The 25,191-nt window shown below is 36.2% G+C and overlaps 1 protein-coding gene across 3 annotated transcripts; it reads left to right on the forward strand.

Moving 5' to 3' along the window:
• The first annotated feature begins 6,288 nt into the window (after positions 1-6,288).
• LOC131061273 (serine/arginine-rich splicing factor RS31) lies at positions 6,289-23,260 on the forward strand. 3 transcript variants are annotated; one of them, XM_057994856.2, is made up of 6 exons: positions 6,289-6,474; positions 17,187-17,347; positions 19,183-19,295; positions 20,811-21,043; positions 22,294-22,572; positions 22,772-23,260. In XM_057994856.2, the coding sequence occupies exons 2-6, from the start codon at positions 17,242-17,244 to the stop codon at positions 22,800-22,802; spliced, it is 762 nt and encodes a 253-aa protein (XP_057850839.1). In that variant the 5' UTR covers positions 6,289-6,474; positions 17,187-17,241; the 3' UTR covers positions 22,803-23,260. The 3 variants fall into 3 exon arrangements, with proteins under 3 accessions (XP_057850839.1, XP_057850841.1, XP_057850840.1); XM_057994858.2 differs by lacking the exons at positions 6,289-6,474; positions 17,187-17,347 and adding an exon at positions 18,722-18,936; XM_057994857.2 differs by lacking the exons at positions 6,289-6,474; positions 17,187-17,347 and adding an exon at positions 18,925-19,060.
• The last annotated feature ends 1,931 nt before the right edge of the window (positions 23,261-25,191 follow it).

The raw sequence follows: 25,191 nt of genomic DNA on the forward strand, positions 1-25,191 counted from the left end.
CACATTCTTAAAGGATGAGTCTGAAGCTTTTGGAAAGTTCAAAGCTTTCAGAGCATTGGTAGAAAAGGAAAGTGGTAGAAGAATCAAATGCCTTAGAACTGATCGAGGAGGTGAGTTCACTTTCAGTGAATTCAACAAATATTGTGAAGAGAACGACATCAAGAGGCAACTGTTTGCCCCCCGAACTCCACAGCAGAATGGCTTAGCAGAGAGAAACAACCAAACTGTGGTTGAAACAGCTAGAACTATGCTAATCCAAGGAAAAGTTGCTCACACCTTCTAGAGAGAAGCGTTGAGCACTGCAGTATACACAATGAACTGGGTACTTATCAAGAAAGGAAAAGACAAAACTCCTCGTGAGTATTGGACTGATAAGATTCCAGTAGTAAGCTACTTTAGAATGTTTGGTAGCAAATGTTATATCAAGAGAAGTGAAAATTAGAGTAAGTTCGATGCAAAATGTGATGAAAGAATATTCCTAGGATATTCCACCAAGAGCAAAGCTCTCAAATGTTTTAACAATAGGACTCGTAGAATTGTTGAAAGCATCAATGTTAGAGTTGATGAAAACTCTTTAAAATCTGAGGAAACTGACAGTATATAAGTAAGAGATGAACCAATAGTAACCTTATGGGAACTGGTTACTAATCTGCCAAGTAACAGTAACAGCGGTCCTTCACCGGTAGACGCTAATGCTGATGAAGATGAGAATGGAGAAGAAAAGCATGAGGAATCAGTCAAGAGCATTCCTCGATATGTCAAACTGAATCATGATCCTAAGCAGATCATAGGAGATAAGGATGCAGGAATCCTTACAAGAAGAAAGGTCAGAGAGAATTCTTGTATGATCTCTGAATTTGAGCCTAAATCATTCAAAGAGGCACATAAAGACGAATACTGGATCAAGGCAATGGAGGAGGAACTTGACCAGATAGAGAAGAATGGTACATGGTCTTTGGTACCCAGATCAGAGCATAAAAATGTCATTGGAACCAAATGGGTTTTCAAAAACAAGCTAAATGAGGGTGGCACAATGGTAAGGAACAAAGCTAGACTAGTATGTAAAGGATATGCTCAAGAAGAAGGAGAAGACTATGGAGAAACCTTTGCTCCAGTAGCCATATTGGAAGGAGTTCGTATGCTTCTTGCATATACAACTTTTAAAGGATTCAAAGTATATCAAATGGATGTAAAATCTGCATTTCTAAATGGAGTACTTGAAGAAGAGGTGTATATAGAGCAACCAGATGGGTTTGCCCTATCAGAAGACAGTGACATGGTATGTAGGCTACATAAAGCCTTATATGGTCTAAAGCAGGCACCCAGAGCATGGTATGAACATTTGCACTCCCATCTACTGAAGATTGGATTTGAAAGAACAAGCGAAGATAACAATATCTACTTGAAATCTGAAGGAGATCAGATCCTATCTATGAGGTATTTGTTGATGACATTATCTTTGGTGGAGATGACAAGATGAGTCATGAGTTTGCAGATGAGATGAATAAAGAGTTTGAGATGTCACTCATAGGGGAAATTAAGTTCTTTATTGGACTGCAGATTCAACAGATGAGAGATGGAATCTTTATCACTTAGTCCAAATATGTCAAAAAGGTGTTGAAAACCTTTGGCATGGAAGATAGCAAACCGGTTGGTACACCGATGGTGACCGATTGTAAACTATCCAAAGAGGATGACTCAGCATTGGTTGATGAGAAGGAATACCAATCAATGATTGGTAAGTTGCATTATGTAGTCCATAGCAGACTAGATATTGCACATGCAATTGGCATCACTACAAGGTTCCAGAAAAGTCCAAGAGAATCCCACTTGGTTGCAGTCAAGCAGATTCTTAGGTATCTGAAGGGAACTATTGATTATGGTTTGTGGTATCCATATGGCAAGGATTTCAATTTGAAAGTATTCACAGATGCTGATTGGGTAGGTAATGTGGACGATCGGAAGAGCACAACCAGTGGTGCATTCTTTCTCGGTGGTAGGCTGGTCTCATGGATGAGTAAGAAGCAGAGTTGTATCTCTCAGTCTACAGCGAAAGCAGAGTATGTTGCAGCTTTCATGAGCTGCACTCAGACAATCTAGATGAAGCATGTATTAAATGGCTTCAAAGTTCCTGTATCTGAACCAGTAAGTATATTTTGTGACAATACTAGTGCAATTAACATCTCCAAGAATTCGGTTTTACATTCTAGAACCAAGCATTTTGAGCTTAAGTATCATTTCTTGAGGGAAAAGGTTCAAAACAAGGAGATTGCACTGGAACATGTTTCCAATAAGGAGTAGTTAGCAGATATATTCACCAAGCCTCTCCCAAAGGCTACATTTATGTACTTAAGAGGTGAGTTAGGGGTGCTGCCCCTTCAGGAGGTAAACTAAAGGTATATACTCCACATCAGTCGAGTATTGCATAGTCAAATTTCTCTTTAGGATTGATGTGTTGACAGATGCTACTCCTCAGGGGGAGCAGCATAATGGAACAGGAAAAGCTTGTGCCTCCACTTTGGCATTGTTGTCAAAGGGGGAGAAGAAGTGAAGCGGAGAAGATATCCGTAGAATTTGGGGGAGAAGATGTGAAGCAATGAGATATCTTTGTATATTGCCATCAATGCCAAAGGGGGAGATTGTTGGCATTATGCGAACGAGTATGAGGACATGATGACATTGTATGTTGCCATTGATGTCAATATGCTAAAGAAGAGAGAACCGACATGTTACCAAGAACCAGTATATGTGAGAACCGGTATAACATTGTGAACCGGTATGTGTGCCAAAGTGAAGCGGTGTGTCTATTCAAGGTGAACTGGCATGTTGATATGAGAACCGGTACATGGAAGCTTTGTATGACTATCGGTTGGCAATCTTAGGGTTTCCAGTTGATAGTCTCAGGGTTTCCGGTTGGTAGTCTCAGGGTTTTCAGTTGATGAGTTTCAAGCCTGTGTGACTCAACCAGTGACTTTGTGTGATGAGTTAGCATTGCAACGAAGAACAGACTGTGTTGCCACGTCAACCTTGTGCGCATGAAGGATCTTGCATGAAGGAGATTATTCTCTTCTACCTTGGGAATGTGTGAAGTCTGGAAGCAGTGCAAACGCGTGATGGGTTATCAGCCGCCAAGAAAGCGGTGGAAAATGAACGATGGTGAATGTCTTGAGATCAGTTCAAGACTGTTGCATTTAATGCAATATGTTCAACGGTCAGGACTGAACCATTTGAGTTGCTTAACCTAACAGGTTTAGGGTTTAGGGTTTATGCTACTGACCTATCTATTTCCTATAAGGTCATTGTTGTGTTTCTTTTTGAAGTTGTTGGCAAAAGTTGTATGTGTGTATCCAAGTGAAGTGATACGTGATTCTTGCCAGACTAGAGGAGAGAAGTGATATCTGCAGCGTGTAAGTGCAGAAGGTGAAGAGGAGCTAAAGCGGATCTGCATTGGCATTGAGTGCTGTTACCAGATCATTGTAAAACCTGTTGATCTTTAACCACCTCAACAGTTGGAAAATCCCTTAATAGGGGGTAGCTCTAACCAGCTTACTGAAAATCCTTTAACAGGGTGACTCAAATTCATTGAGTTCTTTAAAATCCTCTAATAAGGTAACCTTTAACAGGGTTCAACCCTTAACCGGGTGATCCCTAGTAGGATCGGTTCCTAACAAAACCTGTTGTAATAAGTCTTTAACAGGACTAGACTCCTAACAGAGCAGACTTCTAAAGAGTTCAAAACAACTTGTGGGTATTCATCCCCACCGTGGTTTTTCCTAGTTGGGTTTCCACGTGAAAAATCTGTGTGTTATGTGTAGTAATTTTCATGTGATGGTTTAAGTGATCTGTGTCTGATAGTAAATCATGCTGAACTAGTTATTGTATTTCTGATGATTGACTACTTGTTCATGCATAAGGGTGAAATGGAAGTGTAGCTCTAGGATTGTATGAAAAGATAAGTGTTAACCGGTTTATGCTTATCTCAGCTATTCTGAGTTTAGCTAGTTGTTCTCTGTTTAAGACCGATATTACTGTTTGTCTGCCAAAGCATAGTGTCTGCTGACTAACCAGTTTCAGGAAAGTGATTTTTGCTTGTATTGATTCACCCCCCCTCTCAGTACCAGTTTGGTACTCATCATTCCTCATTAAGTTATCAACGACTTTGTAACATATAAGCAACCTAATGCATATACACAGGAATTGCCAACACATACGCTATTACAAGCACATACACAGATTCCCTAAACCTATATGTGGCATCGCATCACATATGCACTCAAAACCTACATACACGTGTTTAAACCTAAAACTATTCTACCACATTTATGCTTTACATGACAATCTAGCTTAATAAACACACCATAGATGCAAAATGTACAAGCAAGTTTGGGGTACATACTAGCTCACCCATATCTGCTAGCCACTCGAAGCGTCAAACTTGATCAAATCGGCACAATCTGATTGCTATGACTCCCCAACTGCCGACTGCTCTTCTTAAGCTCTCTAGATACTCTACGCTTTGATCTCTCAAGTTCTATGGATGTAAATGAGGATGTTTCTCCTTGTGGCTGCTATATATATAGGTTGTGGAACCCTAATTGGCTATGTTCACCTCCCGATGCCTTTAGTGATCCTTTTTGAGTCCTGTTTCACTCACTTGACCCTATCGTCTTCTCCTTATCCCTTCCAACCTTTCTTTCCTATTGAGAGATTGTCTATGAATTTTTCAATTTTTTTCACCTAATCTCTTGAGGGGGCATACCATTCTTGTACCGGGGCAAATATTGTATTAGTTAATCTTATCTTCTTTGAGCCAACACGACAAGCTGCATTGTCTCAAAGAGAGGCAAAATGTAGACACCTAAAATCATCCTAGCCTAATTAAATAAATATTTTATTTATTTAATTATTTTATCCTAAGTCTTCTATTAATTAAATAGATTTTTATTTGTTTAATTAATTCACTAAGCCTTTTCTAGCCTTTCCCTATTTAAATAAATATTTTTATTTATTTAAATTATCCTTTCCCTAAATTAAATACATATTTAATTGGTCCCACTTCTTTTATTAATTAAATAAATCTAGATATATTTATTCAATTCATTAGCTTTTTCTCTCCATGACACTTGTCATTCATCTCTTAATTTCCCTTTAACCACCTCCCTAATACTTTCCCATTTTCTATACCTACACTTTAATTCTAACCGACCATTTATCCTTTCACCTCTTAATTCTATCCCTCCATTTCCTAAGGCGTTCTCTATATAAGAGGATTATTTCATCCTTGCAAAACCCTAACTAATGCGTCTAATCAACCTTCATGCGATAAAATACTCAAGCATCTACACAATCACAATCCATCCTTTGTTGAGCTCTTGTGCACATACAAAATCAACGAGCAACCATATCAAACAAGATCAATGGTGACAGGAAACAATGAAGATCAAACCCTACTAAGCATGTGAATGGTATAATCTTTCATCAGTTCTAAGAGATTTCCACAATCCATCATATAATTACCAAGAGTGCATTTCTAGATTCGATTGTGTGTAAGATTTTTGCACGTACGTTGATGCAAAAATCTTACACACAATCGAATCTAGAAATGTACTCTTGATAATAATCTTTCATGTTTTGATGTTTTGCATGTTTTAGGTTCTTCATTGGTGTATGGTGGATTTTAATTGTAGAACTAGGGTTTTTGTGTGGTTGAATCTTATTTGGTTTTACAATAGTTTAATCATCCCATTTTCACCGTATACAAGAGGAATTTTTCTTTCATTCACATTTTTCTTTTCTTTTCGATCGAGTAGGAAGTGATTTCATCGCTGTTAATTAGATAAAGCAAGATTTATAAGCATCAAAATATGCGAATCTCAAAGAACTTCAATTGCAAGATTTATAAAGCTTCAAAACATACGAATCTCAAAAAACTTCTATTGCAAGATTTATAAAGCATCAAAATATGCGAACCTCAAAGAACTTCCATTGCCTTGCCTAGATGGATTGCCTTCTCATGCATAAAAAACACATCTAAATTTTTCTAAATTTAAGTTCAATTATAATAAAGATTAATTCTTGTTGAAAATTAAATCTCTCAACATAATTTACATAATTTAAAAAAAATATAAATATACTAATATATAATTTGCATATTTTTAAAAAAATATGAATATGCTAATATATAAATATAGAAAAAACACTCCCCTCAAAACAAACACAAAATAAAATAGAAAATATGATGACTATACAAATTTCCATACAAAGCCCACCGCATAACCGTGAAGAAAACAAAATAAAACTCGTTACAACCGGAAAAGTTACAATAACAATTACAAAGCTTAAACGCGCAAGATAGGCATCCGGTATTTCTTTGAAGTAAAGAAGATCTCTGTTATGACGGCCTCTGTGTAATACGCTCTCGCAAAATAATTGACTTCACTGGACTTATTAACACACGGGAAAGAAGGCTTCAAGGCAAGATTAATATTGCAATTTTAATTTTAATTTTTCTTCGTATGGTTAGTTGCATTAGGGCTGATTTCAATGGGGATTTTTAAAAAATGGTTAAAGAATTTAAACAATGTTTAGAGGTTTGTTCAGTTCTGTACAAACATTTTTTCCTTTTAAATTTAAAATTTTCTCTTGTTTTGGGAACTCGCGGGTGCCTTCAATTGCTAGGGTTTATCATACAGCGTTTGTACTTTGTTTGGAATTCCCTATGTTTTATGTATTCATGGTGAGGTTGTGTTTTCTTTTGTTTTGGGGGTTTTTCTGGTTTCCCTGAAGATTTCTAGTAACTTTTCTGCCAATATTTGAGTTATAGGCGTTGTTATTCGCTATCATTTTTAGGGTTTAGCTGTTTTTTAAAGTCAATAAACAATCGTTGCCGCACAAATAATTGGACTACTTTGATTAAATATCAAAAGTGTGGGGGTTTTTACCTCGCTAAAATTCGTTTAGGGTATCAGCAAGATTCCATCTCTTATTGTGTTTGGCCGGTAAGACAAACAAGAATAGCATTAATAATTTTTTATACTATAATGTGATAAATATAATTTATTTGGAAGGAAAACTTAAGTAAATTATCATGTTTTGTCATAACAGAAGTTTTTATTTAGAGGGGAAATTGAGTTATGTGATCCAGAATTTTTGTTATTTTATTTTATTTATTTAAAAAAATCTTGGGTGAAGCAGTGTGGCTGTAATCTTGGACCATATTCTTAATAAATTATAAGTGTGGGTCAAGCTCAAAATATCACACAATAGTTGCATTACAACAATGTGCAATATCTACTGGAGCCATGGGTCGTCACCTTATATGGTAAGAGGGATTTGAACATAGGTTATGCTCGTATGCGTGTCTCCATTGCTGTACACCACAACATCCTAAACAGAATTTCAGTTCTTTTATTGCCCCAGTTGTTGAAATAGCCTATCAATCAATCAATATTTTTAAAGATTGGGAGAATGCTATTTTTTTTGGCATCTATGGACACACTTTTACATTGCAAGTCAAATTCTTTCCGTTTCACCCGCTGGTTCACACGGTATCTATTATTGGGGTTTTCTCACGGTTCCATTTTTCTCACGTTCTGGTTGTGAAGGGGTTCCCTCGGGGTTTGAACTGTGCATCTCACTATTATTGGGGTGGCTTGTTCCCGATATGGTAGTTTTTATGTAATTTATTTTATATTCTAGTATTTAATGCTATCCTCTTGTAAAAATTTGAATTTAGTCACCACAATAAAAACTTGGATGATTTACTACTGCAAGACTCATCCCATTAGAAAACCTTAAAGCAACAGTTCTAATTGCAGTGCTCACCGTGATATCAATCATTACTATTACACTGGATATCTTTGAACTGCATTTCTGTTGTTCTATCACCTTAGCCAGTAAAATTGTTGGGTGGTAATTGTTGTTGTATTACAGGACTACCGTTTGTCAGCTTGTATGATCTATTATAACCCTACCGTTTGTTGTGCTTGTATGACCTAACCATTTTTGTAAGTTCTGCATTATTGTAGGATTGAGTTGTAGTTTTTTAACTAATGTTAGATGGAGGCCAAAATTTTTTGCAGACGGCACAGGGACAACTATTATAATATTTCAAATTATAAATTTGCAAAATTTGAAAATAATATAAGTAAATTAAAAGAAGTTAAATTTTTGAAAAATAAGTACATTAACAATTCGTTGAATCTATTACATTTGATAGACTGTTAATTTTGTTGGTGTTGGAAATAAGCCACACCCGGACCGACGATGGACTGTTCCAAGAGGGGCCAGTAGCTCAGTGGTAGAGCACTCCAGCAGCGTATGGAAGGTCCTAGGTTCGAGTCCTAGCTGGTCCATGTCTCAACATGGTATCAGAGCCAGGTCCAGGCTAGGAGCCCCAAGCACATGAGAGGTGTGGCTTAAGGGGGGTGTTGGTGTTGGAAATAAGCCACACCCGGACCGACGATGGACTGGTCCAAGAGGGGCCAGTATCTCAGTGGTAAGCACTCCAGCAGCGTATGGAAGGTCCTCGGTTCGAGTCCTAGCTGGTCCATGTCTCAACAAATTTTAATAATAATATGAAGCACAATTTGTATTAAGATGCCAATAATAGAAACCCTTCATTGATTGATAAACTTATAAATTAGTTGTCATCCATTTGATATCTTTGAAACCGTGCCTCTTCCCTTCCTTTTCCTTTTCTTCTCATCTCTTTGGCTGAATGCAATACAGAATCAGGCATGCTTTTAGAAAGGCTTTTTGGGGTTGGGGCTTTGGTGGGCTCCTTTTTTAAGTTTTTGTTTTTATTAAGATATTTTTTTATTCTTTTTGATATTTTTATTGCATTGGATGTGTTGACACCTTAAAGCCCCCAGGACAGCTAAGGAATGTTGGGATGTTTAGGGGATTGCTAGGGAGACCACGCAGTTACCAAAAGACCAGAAAAGGGGACATTTCCTCCAAAACTATAAAACAAAGGTGGACAGAAGGGGGCATCCCCTCCAAGTGCCAAGTTTTTGCGATGTCGGAGGACCCACTGGGACACAGCCTTGTGGTATCCCTGTAGAACACTGCTTCCAACTTTCCTTTTCTCATGTATAGGTTGTATAAATTGTTTCATCTCTTTGGATCATCTACCCATTGAGGTTCGCATGCTGTATTATTGGGTTAAGTGCTGCTTCTAGGTTGCAATCTTAATAATTTTTAAACCATAGTAGAAACCCTATGATAGTTGACCCAAACAGCTATCTGTTAAGCTCCAAGTACCCTGCAGAAACAAAGTATCTGCCAGATGGCTCACTACCCCAAGCCAAGACATCAGGTCCCCCTAAGGAACTGCATACCCTAGAAGCCAAAATCTGAGTTAACTCAGTTCGATCCCTCTCAAAGCTTCCTACACGGGACTAGTATTAATGAAAACAGTTATACGGCATGTATCTCCTAGTATTGAAGTGATGAAATATTAATACTGAACTTCAGTAAAATATTGCTTTTTTAAATCCTGACTTCTCAAAACTATATTTGATTGCCCGTGTACTGCTCAAATCCTATTTGAATGCATCTGCACTTCTAAAGAACTTGTGCCTGTCACAAGATTTTGCTACAAGATTCTCAGTCATCCCTTACCCTTTCAAATATTTTTTAAACCATAGTAGCAAAAATTGTTTAGGGAAAAAATTGGCAAACCAAAAGTATAAGATTTTTTGAAAAAATCGGATTTAAAAAAAACATTAAAAATTGTAGAAAAAGAGACAAACTATTTTTAAAAATAATTTCAGGGCATTTCCATAGCATAGAGATATAAAGAGCAAATAAAATAGAGTTTAACCTGTGAATTGTAGAAAATAATCTTTTGTTGTTTATATTCATATTACTGATTACATAGGCAATTAATTATTTAACTTTTTAAGAGGGCAGTCACCAAATACACCAAATAGTTGTCTAAGTATTAACTAAGTCTATGAAGTTACTGAGATCAAAAGTTAACAGACAAATAGTAAAAGTTAAAGTCATTTTGAAGTGATCCAAGAATTTCATTGTGATTGAGGCAAGGAGTTTTGTAGGGTTAATTCAATATTTGAGAAAGCTTATCAAATCATATTCCACAATTACAATGCTTTTTATCATAGTAACAAAAACCATTTGGGAAAAAATCGGCAAACCAAAAGTCTTTTTAGATTTTAAAAAATCATAAAAATTTGTAGAAAAATAGATACAAACTACTTTTTTTTTAAAACTTAAGGGTATTTCCATAGCATAGAGATATTGAGAGTAAATAAAATAGAGTTTAACCCATGAATTTTAGAAAATAGATTTTGTTGTTTATATTCATGTTGCTGATTACATAGGCAAATATTCATTTAACTTTTTAAAAGGGCAGTCACCAAATAGTTGTCTAAGTCCGAGATCAAAGATTAGTTAAGTCTATGAAGTAGCTAAGATCAAAATTTATCAGACTGAGATCCAACTATTGTTAGGAATTTAGTAAAAGTGGAAGCCATTTTGAAGTGATCCAAGACTTTCATTGTGATTGAGGCAAGCAGTTTTCTAGGGGTATTAGCTAAGTCAATAAAGTAGCTGAGATCAAAATTTATCAGACAGAGATCCAACTATTGCTAGGAATTTAGTAAAAGTGGAAGCCATTTTGAAGTGATCCAAGACTTCCATTGTGATTGAGACAAGGAGTTTAACCCATGAATTGTAGAAAATAGATTTTTTTTGTTTATATTCATATTGCTGATTACATAGGAAAATATTTATTTAACTCAAAGATGTAAATATCTTAATCGGCAATAAATCTTTTGGCCGAAATTTAAAAAAAATTCGGGAATCGGGAAAAAATCAGCAATAAATCGGCAAAATTATTGAACATTTGAAAATATATAATTTTTTTAAATATTCTATAAAAACACATGCATACACTAAATTTATAGAACACAATAGAATATTATTGGTTTCCATCATATATAAGTCATAGTTTGAGACTGAGTCAAAAACATACCATATGGCATATAGCAAAATGATATACCAAAAAAACAAGTTCAAGTTCTAAATAGTAAATACTAAATACGATTGAGTCAAATCCATATTGTAGAGTGTAGACCACAAAACAAATCAGTGAAGTCTGAAATTCTGAATACATATTAAGTTCATGGTTTCATATCATTGAAAACTGGAAATCATAGATTGCGTTTGTGACTAAAGCTCAAAAAACTTTGTTGCCGCTGAGTGGGTGCTGAAGTAGATGGTGTTGCAGCAGCTGCTGCTGCTGCAATATCCTCAACCGGTGATGAATCTGCCTTTTCTGGATCAACAAACTCATCTCCCGCCTCCTCACGTTTTGCCACCTCTGCCGCCCATTCAGCTGCCACCCTCTCCATCTCATTTAACTGAGCGTCAGTGATAAATGCATCCACATCAATATCACCAGTAGCACCATCAGGTTTAGCAATCCAATCCGCTGTGTATGGATCAATCTCATCAATGTCAAGTGCGTCATATGAATTGTTCCCTTGTACCCTCCTTTCATGCAGTCGAAGGTTGTACCGCACATATACAAGGTCATTCAAGCTGCTGCTGCAATATCCTCAACCGGTGATGAATCTGCCTCTTCTGGATCAACAAACTCATCTCCCGCCTCCTCACGTTTTGCCACCTCTGCCGCCCATTCAGCTGCCTCCCTCTCCATCTCATTTAACTGAGCGTCAGTGATAAATGCATCCACATCATTATCACCAGTAGCACCATCAGGTTTAGCAATCCAATCCGCTGTGTATGGATCAATCTCATCAATGTCAAGTGTGTCATATGAATTGTTCCCTTGTACCCTCCTTTCATGCAGTCGAAGGTTGTACTGCACATATACAAGATCATTCAAGCGCTTTTGAGTCAACGTATTGCGCTTTTTTGTGTGAATGGCCTCAAAGACATTCCAGTTGCGCTCACAACCAGAAGCACTACAAGGCTGAGATAATATGCTGATTGCAAGCTTTTGGAGATTAGGCGTTGTGGCACCATAATCTTCCCACCATAGATCTGCAAGCATACAAATTGGCATTTATAACTCGGTAAATTTTTTTATAAACTTAAAGATTGAAATAAATGGTAAAATAGATTTAAGAGCACATTTGTTTGTACCTGGCAGCAGGGTGTCTCTCTTACGAATACCAATAGGTGAAGAAAACAATGGCCCATCTTCCTTCTTGTACCTCTGCAACTCATCAACAATGATGTCTTGAATATTTTCATCAGGAACCAACCTTTGAATACATGTGTCAAGGCCAAGTTGAACCTCCTCATCTATTTTGAAACCGCGGGAGTAAAAGAACTTGGGGGTCAAATAGTAGGCAGCAACATGGATATGTTGGTGGAGTTGTCGGTTCCACCTTCGATCAATTATGCGCCATATGGGTTCATATTTAGTCCTCTCTGACCCATACAAGTGCTGAATTGCCTCTTTGGCCTTATCCATGGCCTCATATAGATACCCTATGGGGCTTTTATCCCCATCCACCATTCGTAGAACCCTCACCAATGGTTCTGACAACTAGACATGACAAATTTAACAAAAATCAGCAATGTGTAATATTAGAAAATTTTAAAAAATATCATCAATTGAAATTTGAACTTTGAACACTTACATTGATGATCTCCTCCATGAGTTTGGTAAATCTATCATCAAAAACGGCCTTCACGACCTTCTCTGCTTCAGGCTTCCTACAATAAGGGCTTTGCAACCATCTTTCACTCACAAACATCCTCTTCAGGTTGGGCAATGCACGTAATATGCTTTGTAAGTTGAGGAAATTCGTGGCAAAACGTGTGACTCCTGAATGCACAAGATCCTTACCATCAGTGTGTTGTCTCATAACCAAGACCCATGTGTGGTTGTAGATGTACTTTGTGATTTCCCTTCCATCTTCAACCACATTCTTCACCCAACTAAGTTTCCCTATGTCCTCGAGGAGTAAATCAAGGCAATGAGCAGCACAAGGGCTCCAAAATAATGACGGATGCCTAGCCTGTAGAAGTTTACCCGCTGCCACATATGCAGCTGCATTATCGGTCACAACCTGAACAACATTTTGCACTCCCACTTCGATCACCACCTCATCCAACATGTTGCACAAGGTTTCTGCATTCTTCACTTGATTTGAGGCATCAATCGATTTTAAAAATACCACCTGTCCCCCTGAAGCAACTAGAAAGTTTATGAGTGTCCTATTCCTACCATCCGTCCACCCATCAGATAAAATGGTGCAGCCATTCTTTTCTCAATTCCTCCTTTGTTGGTCCACCAACTGATGTGTGTTTTGGACCTCATCCTGCAATACTGGCCCACTCAACTCATAACGACTTGGGGACTTGAACCCCTTACCAGAAATGGTCAATCCACTGACCATTTGCTCCCAATATGGACTCTCAATAATACTAAACGAAATATTGTTGTAAATCCGAAATCTAGCCACTGCTGCTCTTGTCTGCTGATGCACTTCCTTATTCCATGAAGTACCTAACAATCCAGGTTGTGTACCAGGAGTGTTACGAGGAATGAAAAAACCAGATGTATTGCTGCCCATTGCATTATTTTCAGACCCTGTAGAACTGATATCTCTCATTGGGGCTGCCATTGCCTTTGGTGTCCTCTTTTTTTCTGCCTTATTTTGCTCATATCCTGAAATTCTTGCTTTTGCCTCCCTCTGAACCTCTTCAGGAACATTGGCGCATGCCGTAATATTCTTTCCAGGGATCTTTGCAAGGTGATATTTGAGTCGATAAATGCCACCGGTCATAGTTTTTGTGCAATGGTTACACATAACCTCTCCTGCCACTGCACCTGGTGTGCCATGTTTCCACAAAGGATCCCTCTTTTTACCACCACCAGTAGATGAATAAGCCATTGTCTTTTATAAAATTTTGAAAGAAACCTAGCAAAAGAGAGAGTCAACATAAAAAATCATATTCATATACAGTATACATAGCCTAAGACTCTAAGATACATAGTCTAATATTACACCACTACTTTATTATTTGAAAATTCTGGTTGTACATAGTCACAATTAAACTATTGAAAAAAATACTTCAACTTTTATTAAAGAAGACTTCAATAAACTTCCAATCTGTCGTGTGAAGGTTGCTAATATTTTTTCTTAATGTATTGGTTTTGTATAAGTTTGCTGTCTTCATTTCAGTTTTGTAGTGGTCTTAATCAGATGTCTGTGCATCACTTAGTCTTTTGATGGATCAATTTTATATCAAGCTTGGGACACATTTAGTTAAAAGAATTCTGAAAAGAATGTAACATACAAATTAGAATCTCCGCATAAGCAATTGGATGCCTTGACTTCTATGTTTGTTGCCTTGGAAAACACTGGGGAAGCTATTTTCAGGAATAGAACTATGAAGAACAAAGTTCTATTGTAGGAAGAAAATGATTGTCTCTCAATAAACTATTAATAACAATGAAATAGTTCCATTAAGCTAATAATTATTAATAATAATGAAATTGTATAAAAATATACTAATAATGAAATATACATGGAACCAGGAAAACAATATTGAATATATATTAAGTTTAATAGTTTGGGGTTACATATACTAAGTTAGTAACAGTTTAATTGTCTTTTCCATGTATATTTCAAACCGTATACTGTTTACATAATTTTACATGAAATATATTATGTAACAGTATACTATTTGAAATATACAATTAATTTATGAAATATATTATGTAACAGTTTATAACTTTATATATTATATACTATGTATTGAGTATAATATGAAATATACATGCAGGAAAACAATATATATTAACAGTAAACTAGTAAATATATATTAAGTTTAACATAATCTCATACCAATAAATTTATTATGTTGTTAAACACTTATACTCAATATTATATTCAATATTTTTTATCGAATCTCATATTGATAAATTTATGAATGTTTAAGACTTAAGTGTTTAACAACGTCATAAATATCGCGGAAATGCAGATCGTGGAAAAGTCCCTAGCCTGTGGACACTCACTGTTGCAGATCGCGGAAATGCGGACTGTCGTCGCCGTGGAGGAAATGCGGACTGCGGAAATGTGGACTGCCGTCGCTGTGGACGAAATGCGGACTGTCGTCGTCGTCTGAACCCGCGCGATAAAATATTCACGTATTTAGGGCTAACTTAACGCTTAATAAAAAAAAACAAGTGCTTTTTTTCCCCGATTCTTAACACCAAAAATCGCGTTTTTCAACGATTTTCACAGGTCAAACTAGGGCCGATTTTTCCGAAAAATCTTTCGCGATTTAACTGGCGATAAAATCGGTTGCGGGTTTGCATTGGGAAAAATCCTGATTTTCCCAATTTTTCCCTGATATTTGCATCCTTGATTTAACTTTTTAAAAGGGCAGTCACCAAATACACCAAATAGTTGTCTAAGTCTGAAATCAAAGATTAGCTGTCTATGAAGTAACTGAGATCAAAATTTATCAGACAGAGATCCAACAATCGTTAGGAGTTTAGTAAAAGTGGAAGCCATTTTGAAGTGATCCAAGACTTTCATTGTGATTGAGCAAGGAGTTTTCTAGGGGTAGTTCAATATTTGAGAAAGCTTATCAAATCATATTCCATAGTTGCAATGCTTTATATTCCCTAATGGCAATTGGTAAGTCTTTTATATGTGGTAGAATTCAACAAAAGGCATTTGTATAGCTGAAGTAAAAGACTAGCAAGCCACTGGTTTTGGCAATACCTAGCTTGCAACTACTATTTTAGGTAGAGACAAATTTTAATGATTGTGTGTTGGAGGTTCTTTTATTACAACTATGCAAACTTGTTTGTTGTCCTTCAGATTTATTTAATGGAGCACTTTAGATATATTGCTCACATAATGAATTGTATATCTTTGTTTGAGCAAAAATTAACTATATCAATTATAAATTAAAGAGCATATATCTATATCCACATATATGAAATATGTCTTTGAACCTTTATTGTTGTGGTAGAAAAACTCCATTGGTGAGGTAGCCACCAAGGTTCAAACCCCTACTGGGCCATTGAACTCGTGGGCTTTCTACCTTTGTTGGGTTGTTGAGCTCGTGGGTTTGAACAAGTGTGGGGAATGATGAACCCCCCGAAAATGGACAAAATAACAAACTTTTTCAACGTTGATTCCACATTGACTCTGATTTTGTCTCAGACCAACCCTATTTCTAAGCAATTCAGTAATTTCATGCGTTTTTCTAGGGTTTTGTAAGTTTTTACAATGATTTTTTTTTCACTTTTTTGCCATTTTTGGGTTTTTTAACATTATTTTAACGTGATTTAAATGCAAAAAATCTTTGAAAATTGGGTCAACACTTGGTCAGCGATTTTTTCGGGGAATAAGTCGGCTAGCTCCAGGATTCAGGATCAATTGGGTATAATTGCAATTTTTTGCAGACTAAATAGTGAATTTGTTTTTTTATTATTTCTGCTAAGAAGTGGGTCTGCATCTGCTGTATCGTTAATTTTCTAGGTTTTAGTGATACTACAATTGGATCCTATCTACATATGCATAGCTAGGCATTGTTATTATTTAAATTGAAAAGCTTTTATAATTATCAAGATTCTGCCAAGCATAATTTGCTGTGAAATTGTTAATGGTTTATCATTTTAAGAGTTTCAATTTAGTGCATCATACTTGCTGATATATTGATGTACAATTGGAACCATGATAATGCATCACGCAACTGTTTACAGTTAGGCAACATGGGTCATTTTTGATATACAATTGGCTCCTATTTTGTTTTAATAACCCTAAGAATGTCTCTTATCTATGAGTACTGGAATTATCTGGTGGAGTCATTCATTATATAAACTAGAAACCTAGTCTACATTTAAAGATGGTGCAAATTTTTGACTTTGTTTGAACTTGTAATAATTTATGGTTTAAGATTTGTAGTTTAGTACCTTATATTTCTAGTTGGTTGAATGGATGCACAATTTGAAACAATGATTGTCTGTTGTGCATGTTTTAAAACCCAGTGTTTCTCCTGTTTAGTTACAATCGTTTGTCTAGAGCATAAAAAATTGTTGTTACTGTACTGCATGGTAAATTTACTTTCATGCACTTATTTATCACGATGCCCAGGGTCAGTTTGAGGGCAGTTTTACTGGTTTAAGCTTGGGCTCATGTTTTTCTTTTGTCGTTTTTCAGTGTCAGCTATCCAGGGAAGCAGCTGTGCATTAGCTCTGAAGAGCAGGAATTCAAAATGCGGCCAATTTTTGTTGGTAACTTTGAGTATGATACACGTCAGTCAGAGCTAGAGCGCATTTTCTCCAGATATGGCAGAGTTGAACGGGTAGATATGAAATCAGGTAACATTTCTTTGCCATTTTTTGAACTGATATGATTCAGCTTATTCTATTGAGACATGAACTTTGAAGTTTCTACATTTTTTTAAGGTCAAAATGGATTTTTTGATTGCATATTCGTACTTGGAGAAGTATATATTCTGATAACTCGTTTATTTGTAACTGTTGGAGTTGCAGTGAAGTAATCAGTCGTGTAATGATCATATGTTTGGAGATATGTATTGTAAAAATAGCATAAAGATCTTAGGATTATAAATTTGAAATATGAATAGAATGTCCTGGAGAATTTTCTACCGTTTAACTGTGATATGAATTTGGAATGCTAGCTGTCAAGTTCTAGGAGGTTCTTACTTGGAGCTTTTGGTAGTAAAAGGGTTTTTGTTTTCGGAGGAATGTTCGGAGACATAATTTGTAGGGTAGCATTGATTCATCCATGCTGTAGGTGAATAGAAATTATCATAGATGGTCTAGTTTTCTAGAAAATTGTGAACAACCTTACAAACAGCTCTGGCTTTTAATCATCCTTTAACCATTTAGGTTTAAATAGTCTTTAGTACTGTATATTGTTTGTAGAATCAATGGCATTAATGAATAGAGGCCTGTTCAGAGTTGTTGCAGTGGTGAGTTGGAGTTGAGGTTGTTTATTTGGAAGGAACATTATCATTATGAGTAACTTTTCCTGCTGGACATAGAATTCTAGTTTAGGCTTCTGTTACAATTGTCCAGTGGTCATTTTCACCTGTTCATTTTTTTCTTTCCATATGAGATTGAACCATGACACATGAATACAGAACATTAAATACATTGCTCATCTAATGGTCATCATGTCATGCAGACGTGCTAATCTTGTTGTTTATCGTCTTATGGATTGCTTTGACCCTACTGGAGTTGGATAAAATGACTGGAATGAACTCTTTCTCTCTCGGTTAGCTGGCTTCTTGCATTACTGAAGAGATATATCTCCAATCCAAGGTTATATGAAGCATAGCTTGTTTCATTCAGTTATTTTTTGTGTAAGTTGTATAAGAATATTTTTGTAAAGAGAGTGGAAATTAGGGTCTGGGGGTTGCAAGAATTACATGCTGTGCAAGAAAATTGATCTGCTGATAATGATGCAAATGCGCTGTGTTTTTCCTCAAATAGTTTCCTTAGAGCGTGAGGAGTAACACAGTGGTTATTTTCATGCTTGAAAATAATCTGTTGATTATGGTTTTAAGTGTAGTAATCATGGTAAGAGAATTTATGAATATCCTTCTACTTCAAGGACAGCAGTGAAGGCTAAAGTTTAGCAGTGTTGAATTTTTAGGGTAAATTTCTCTACTCAACACATTTTTTGGCGCAGGATTATCTAAGAGCATTCATGGTCAATGTGGCTCCTGAATTCATGTGAACATATCTCTTCATTGCAAGGATATCATTTTGTCAGAACGTCAGCTTCTTGTTGCATCCAACAATTTCAAATTGGCATTCTGTATTTCCCTCAGATCATAACTTTTTGCCCCCGTCATGACCATCTTGTCCAAGTCTACAGCTTTCAGGAAAGACAGAAGAATCCATTATCCATCACCATTCTGAGTAGAGATGTATAGCTGGTGAAGGCTCTTTCTCAGCAATGACTTTACATTGCTTGGATTAGATTTTTGACACTATTTAGTTCAACATGCAAAGCCTGTGCCTGACATCCTTTTGTGCAGCAGACCTTTTAGCAGATGAGTAGTATGTGTTGCATATTTTTTTGTATATATGTGGATGCTATCCACAGATTAGTCCATGCTCTCAATAATGATACAAATGAAATTGTATCTTTACAGATACTGTGACATTGTTGGGTGTTGCAGGTTTTGCTTTTGTCTACATGGATGATGAGCGTGATGCAGATGCTGCTATTCGAGGTCTTGACAGCAGAGAATTTGGTCGGCAAAGGCGTCGGCTCTCTGTGGAATGGGCAAGGGTAATCTTCTAATTTTGTTCATACAAACAAATATCTATAGGATGCCATGTAAAATATATTCCTGAATTTTGCTGCATAGATGAAACCTGTGTACAGTGAATGTGAAAAATGAAAATCCTGCAAAAATTTCTTTTTTTGAATTTTATTGTTTCCAACTTATCATGTTAATGATATGATATGATCTTGTAATAGAACTAAGCAATGACACTGCCTTGTACCTCACAGAACTTGACTATTCTTAACAGAAGCTGCCTCTCTGAATACTACAATCTAGCATAAGTTGAAAATTGAGCACATTGGTTTATAGTCAAAAACAAAACTGAAATCATTTCTAGGCCCACAGGATGCAGCTACAAACTTTCCTTGGGCCGACAGACCTGACTTGCAAAAACAGTGTACAGTGAGATCAGTCGCTTCATCATTCAGACAATTCCTTGCAGTCAGCAGTTTCCATCATATTATGTTCTTTTCAGCTCTTTCTTCATAAGGTCCTTGACATGGATTGGTAAGAAAATACTAGAACCATTGGTGATATAGAAATAGTTTAGATTTGTATGCTTGTTGAATTTCGTAATGAGATCGCTAGGTGTTTGCAAGTATACAGATATGTCTTGGATTTGAAATTTAACCAGCTATTGACTGCTAAACTTTCTATGGATGGGGATCATCTTAAAGATTCATCTTCAAAAGGTTCTTATCTGCCAACCTATGTTTTAATATTATGCTTGTTAATACAAGTACCCAACCATTTATCTGATAGGACTGTTTACAGTCTTTTGTGACATTTAATCACTACTTATTCAATGTTGGTTTTGTTGAGACCAGAGGTTGAATTATTTTGGTCAAAACAATAACCCAATTGTATTATCTGATTCACTTGCTCTCTACTTCTTGATGTTGATCAAGACTATAACCTAATTGTATTATTCTGTTCGTTTGCTCTCTATTTGTGATGTGGTCGAGACAATAACCTGATTCTATTATTCTATTCACTTTCTCTGTATTTGGTGATGGTCTAGATGCGTTCTATTAGATCCGTGCTTGGCTTGAGAGTCAATTAGAAAATGAGCAGTTGCTTGATGTAATGCATGATACTTGCATAGTTCCCTTTACAATTCCACTACAATATATTGACATTATAGATGGATATGCAAAAAAGAGTACATACATTGCTTGTACCTAAGGCTAATGACATACCACTTGTCTAGTAGTGGCGGAATCAATTAAAAATGTTGATATTCCCTTATCTGATATGCAAGCCATGAATTATTTTGGGGATTTAGTCTTCTAGAGGCCATTCACCAGTATGTTTTTCTAGTTCTGTCACAGGGATTATTAGAATTCTTTTGTCACAGTAGACATACTGGCTTCGTTGAATTGATTATATCTTTTTCAGAATGCAGTGTATTATTTTGTTATTTATATCAAGGACTTATATTCATCTGTTCCAATCTTCATTAGTTTTGGCAAGAATAATATGGACTGTGCTAAAAAGATGTATTATGTTTTAAGCAGGGAGATCGTGGAATTCGACATCGAGAGGGTGGTGTGCGAGCTGGAAATACAAAACCCACAAAGACATTGTTTGTAATCAATTTTGATCCCTACACCACAAGGGTTCGGGATCTTGAGAGACATTTTGAGCCATATGGTAAACTGATGACTGTTCGGATCAGAAGGAATTTTGCATTTGTCCAATATGAAACACAGGAAGAAGCAACAAAGGCCTTGGAGTGTACACACATGAGGTATGGTAATACACATAAAACATCATGCAAGGAAAGATTTTCTGGTTTTGGGATGTTTGCATGAAGTCTTTTTAGCCAAATTTTCTTATGAATGTTACATTGAATTGAATACTTTAATAGGTGTAATTCTGAACATGGGAGTATGTTTGGTTTTGTGTTTTAATCATTGTTCCATGGAGACATGTCCCCCCCAAAAAACATCTGCTTCATCAAAGATGCTGTTGGGACATACCTGAGACATTTGAGGAACTCCTAGGAGTCTCCAAACTGTCTTGGGGATGCCCAGAAGTCTCCCACGACTGGACAGCCAAAAAGACATTTTTTTTAAAAACTCCAATTTTTTCGATCCCTCCACCCAAGGCCAAACCCTAATGGTCTATGGGCTCCACCTAAACCCCACAAACCCTATAAACATATTCTCAAGTCCTCATTTCAACTCACAAAAACAAATCAACAACAAGCTGATAGTGTGAGTATGAGAGTGGGAGCTGCAAATGTAAGGTGAAAGGGTGAGTGAAGTGCAAGAGGGTTGAGGAGCAAGAAGAAAAGTTTGGGGACGATTAGAGGCCTCACTTCACTCCATTTTGTTTTGTAAACATTTGTAATTATCAGTGTATTCATTGTAATCATCATCATGAAATCTTGAATACAAGTTTCAAATTCGACATTTTTATCATTCAATGTTAAATTATTAACGTTCAATTCAATGTTTAGTAGTTTTGAAGTTTTATTAGTTTACCAAAATTTCATTTGTTATTCTTGTACTTGCACATCTTTTTATTACTATTTTTGCAAGTGCTATATTTATTTCACTGTCACCCCTCCACCACTGTCCCACTGCTGTCTCCCTGTCTCTCCCAAACTTAGGCCCTTGGTCCCTCATACCCCAAACCCATGTCCCCTGTCAGGATATGGAACTATGGATTTAATAGAATCCCTTCCTTGCTCCATTTGATCTACATAGCTCATTTGAAGAGGATACTTTCCTTGGGTTCAATGTAAGAGTAATCTACACAGCTCAATATAATAGGATGCTTTACTCTTACAGTTTAATTTGTGTATCCATGGAGGCCAAAATGTTGTGTTGTTGGTATATGGCTTTAGTTTTTATTACAAGTAAACTATATCTCTCATGAGATTGCTGGGCTCTGTAACAGTACTCTTATGATTAATAATTTCTTTGTAAATAAAAAATCTGAGAATTCTTATCTTGATCTGTAACTTATCCAGTCGGTATTTGGTCTGTGCAGCAAAGTCTTTGACCGTGTTATCTCTGTTGAGTATGCTATACGTGATGATGACGATGATGACAGATTTAATCAACGGGAAAGCCCACAAGAGCGGGGAATCTATGGAAGGCGGGCAGAGAGGGGAAGTCCAGGCTATGGTCGACCTGATAGTCCTATATATGGCAGGCGGACGGGAAGGATGAGTCCTGATTATGGAAGGGCTTCAAGCCCTGTTTATGATAGATATCGTGGTCCTGTGAATGATAGGGACCACAGTCCTGTTTATGGTCGATATCGAAGGTATGAATAAATCTTACAGATGAATAAAATTTAAAGCTGCTTGAAGTATTCGTAGGATTCGCTGTCAGTTTATCTGATGCAATACCAGATTGCTAAAGTCGAATCTTTTCATTGCTATGATTTGGAAGTATGTTGAAATTTTGTATGTTTAATCACTTTAATTTTAGAGGTGATAATTCTAATCAATCTTTTGGTACAGCCGATCGCCGATAAGACGCTCAAGGACCTAGAAGGCTTCAATTGATTGTTTGGAATATTGAATCCAGATGTTGGTGGCAATTAAGTATGGGATTTAGAAATTATGCTTTCTAATTTGAATGAACATTACAGAAATTTTACATGATTTTGATGGTGTTGATTGGAGTAAAAAAACACTTTTAGATGGTACAAGTAAAGAGTATGCCCATTGACTACATGCAATTGTATGCGATCTAGCTGTCTTTCAGGTTCTAAGAGAGTGGCATAGCATTCTGTAGGAAATATTTAGAGGAAGTTGATCCATGTTTTGTTTTGTCTAATGCCCAAATGCTTTATGAACCAACCTTTTGATCAACTATGTATATTCTTCTCCGTGGGCTTTGGTTTTTTTTTTGAGTTAGCACTATGAGCAATACAATATTTGTATCAATGTTAAATTCCTACTTTATTTAGGGAATGAAATCACCTCTCAGATATATTTGTATGTGAATTCTTGGTATTTTTTCAAATAATTTTGTATATTAGCTATTACCTCCATACTTAGTTTTTAGTTGTACTAGAAATTGTCCAATCCAATATTTAATCACTATTTATGTGATTGGTTTATTTTTGGTGCGTTTTTTGTTACACCAACTTTTTTGACATATTATTCATTATTAGTTTGGGATAAATGTCATAGCAAATAAGTTGATAACCAAAACTACTTAATGACAATGTTACCTTTCAATTTTCTGATTCTCTGTGTTCCATCTTCTGCAGAACTTCTTGTGTTTCTGTATATATACGTTCCCTGTATAGGAACAGGAGTTAGGGCATTGACTTTTTGTTTTCAAGTCATTTTGGTCAGTAAATTTGTATCTTCCTTCTTCCAAGAAATGTTTGTTAATGAAAAACCTTTAATATTATTTTTTGAAAAATACCAATTTATCCAAAGATCAGACATTCAGACTGAGAAATTTTACATGGTTAACTTGCCCTAGGCATCGAGGGCAGAAAAATTACTGCTCAAATTTATTGATTTGTAAGGTATCCGGTCTTTCAAGTTTATTGTGAGGATGAACTGTTTTCCAAGGTTTTTCAGTAATTGAAGCATGCTGCCTTTATTACTGATGATCGCATTGTTCTTGAAGATTTACAACTATGGCATTCCGCCTTTTCATTTGGGTGATGGTTTAAGATAATACATGGCTTGCTTATTTTTTGTGGTCCAATTTACCGAAAAGGCCTTTTTATCTTCCCTTACATTTTGAAAACTTTCCTTTTCATTTGGGCGATGGTTTTAAGATAATACATGGCTTGCTTATTTCTGTGGTCCAATTTACCGAAAAGGCCTTTTCATCTTCCTTTACATTTTGAAAACTTTCACCTGTTTCTGGTGCTGTTTGCTTTGCTTCTTCAATGCATTTGAAATGTACTTTAAATGGTTGTTGTCTCCACATAAATGCTTATCTCGCTGAATCCTCGGGTTTGATTTTCCTTAAGGCAGTACTCTTGATATTATTCTCCATTGAACTGCCTCTTAAGACGTTGTTGGCTGCACATAAATGCTTATCATTCTGAATTATCAGGTTTATTTTTTGTTAAGGTGGTCCTTTCGATTGGATTCTCCTGTATTTTTGGAGTCGCTTGTATTTCTTGATAAAATCCCTCAACAATCAAGGGTTTAGTGTAGAAACACAATTTGGTATGTACCTTTTTCTATGGGGTTCTAGGACTTAACGTTCAATTCATGTAAACAAACAGCTCTAATGTCCAGAGATTGCTTCACCACTACATTTAGGGTAGTTTTGGGCTTTCTATACAGCAAATTGAAAGGGACTACAAGCATTTGTCCATGACTGTTGCCTCTAGTTGTGCCAAAAGGGCCAAGAATGTACTCAGATTCAATTAAGGATAAAGGTGTGCCTTCCAATAGATTGAAGCAGACTATGAAGCAGACTATGGTCAAGCTTTTTTTAGGGAGTCCAGTGCATCTGCTTATCATACATAGATTTGTTACCATCCTTCAAAGACATTATCTGCTTTTATGTCTTTGAAACTGACAAAGACAGCTTCTTGGTAGCACTGCAGAAGCTAATGCCTTTCTGAATATTTTCGTTTGCTTTAAATCAAAGTTTGATAGTTTTGGCTGCTGGCCGTACTTGTCTCTGCAAGCATTTTTGTTTGGGATCTCTGTCAAACAAGTTTGTAGGATGAAGGTTCTTAATTAGGGAGATCATTTTATATCCTCTCCATATACGATCAGTTATCACAATGCAGATGTAACAATATTTTCCACTAATTTGGCTCTTTACATAGTACAAAATTGGAGATATTATAATTATTTTAAGTGTAGTTTATCAGATTGGTTTTAAGAAAGACATTATTGTGTATCAAATTTGACTGTTCGGACTGAACTTAAGCATATGGCGGAGATTTTTT

This window comes from Cryptomeria japonica, chromosome 11, assembly GCF_030272615.1.
Source record: "Cryptomeria japonica chromosome 11, Sugi_1.0, whole genome shotgun sequence".
Taxonomy (NCBI): Eukaryota; Viridiplantae; Streptophyta; class Pinopsida; order Cupressales; family Cupressaceae; genus Cryptomeria; species Cryptomeria japonica.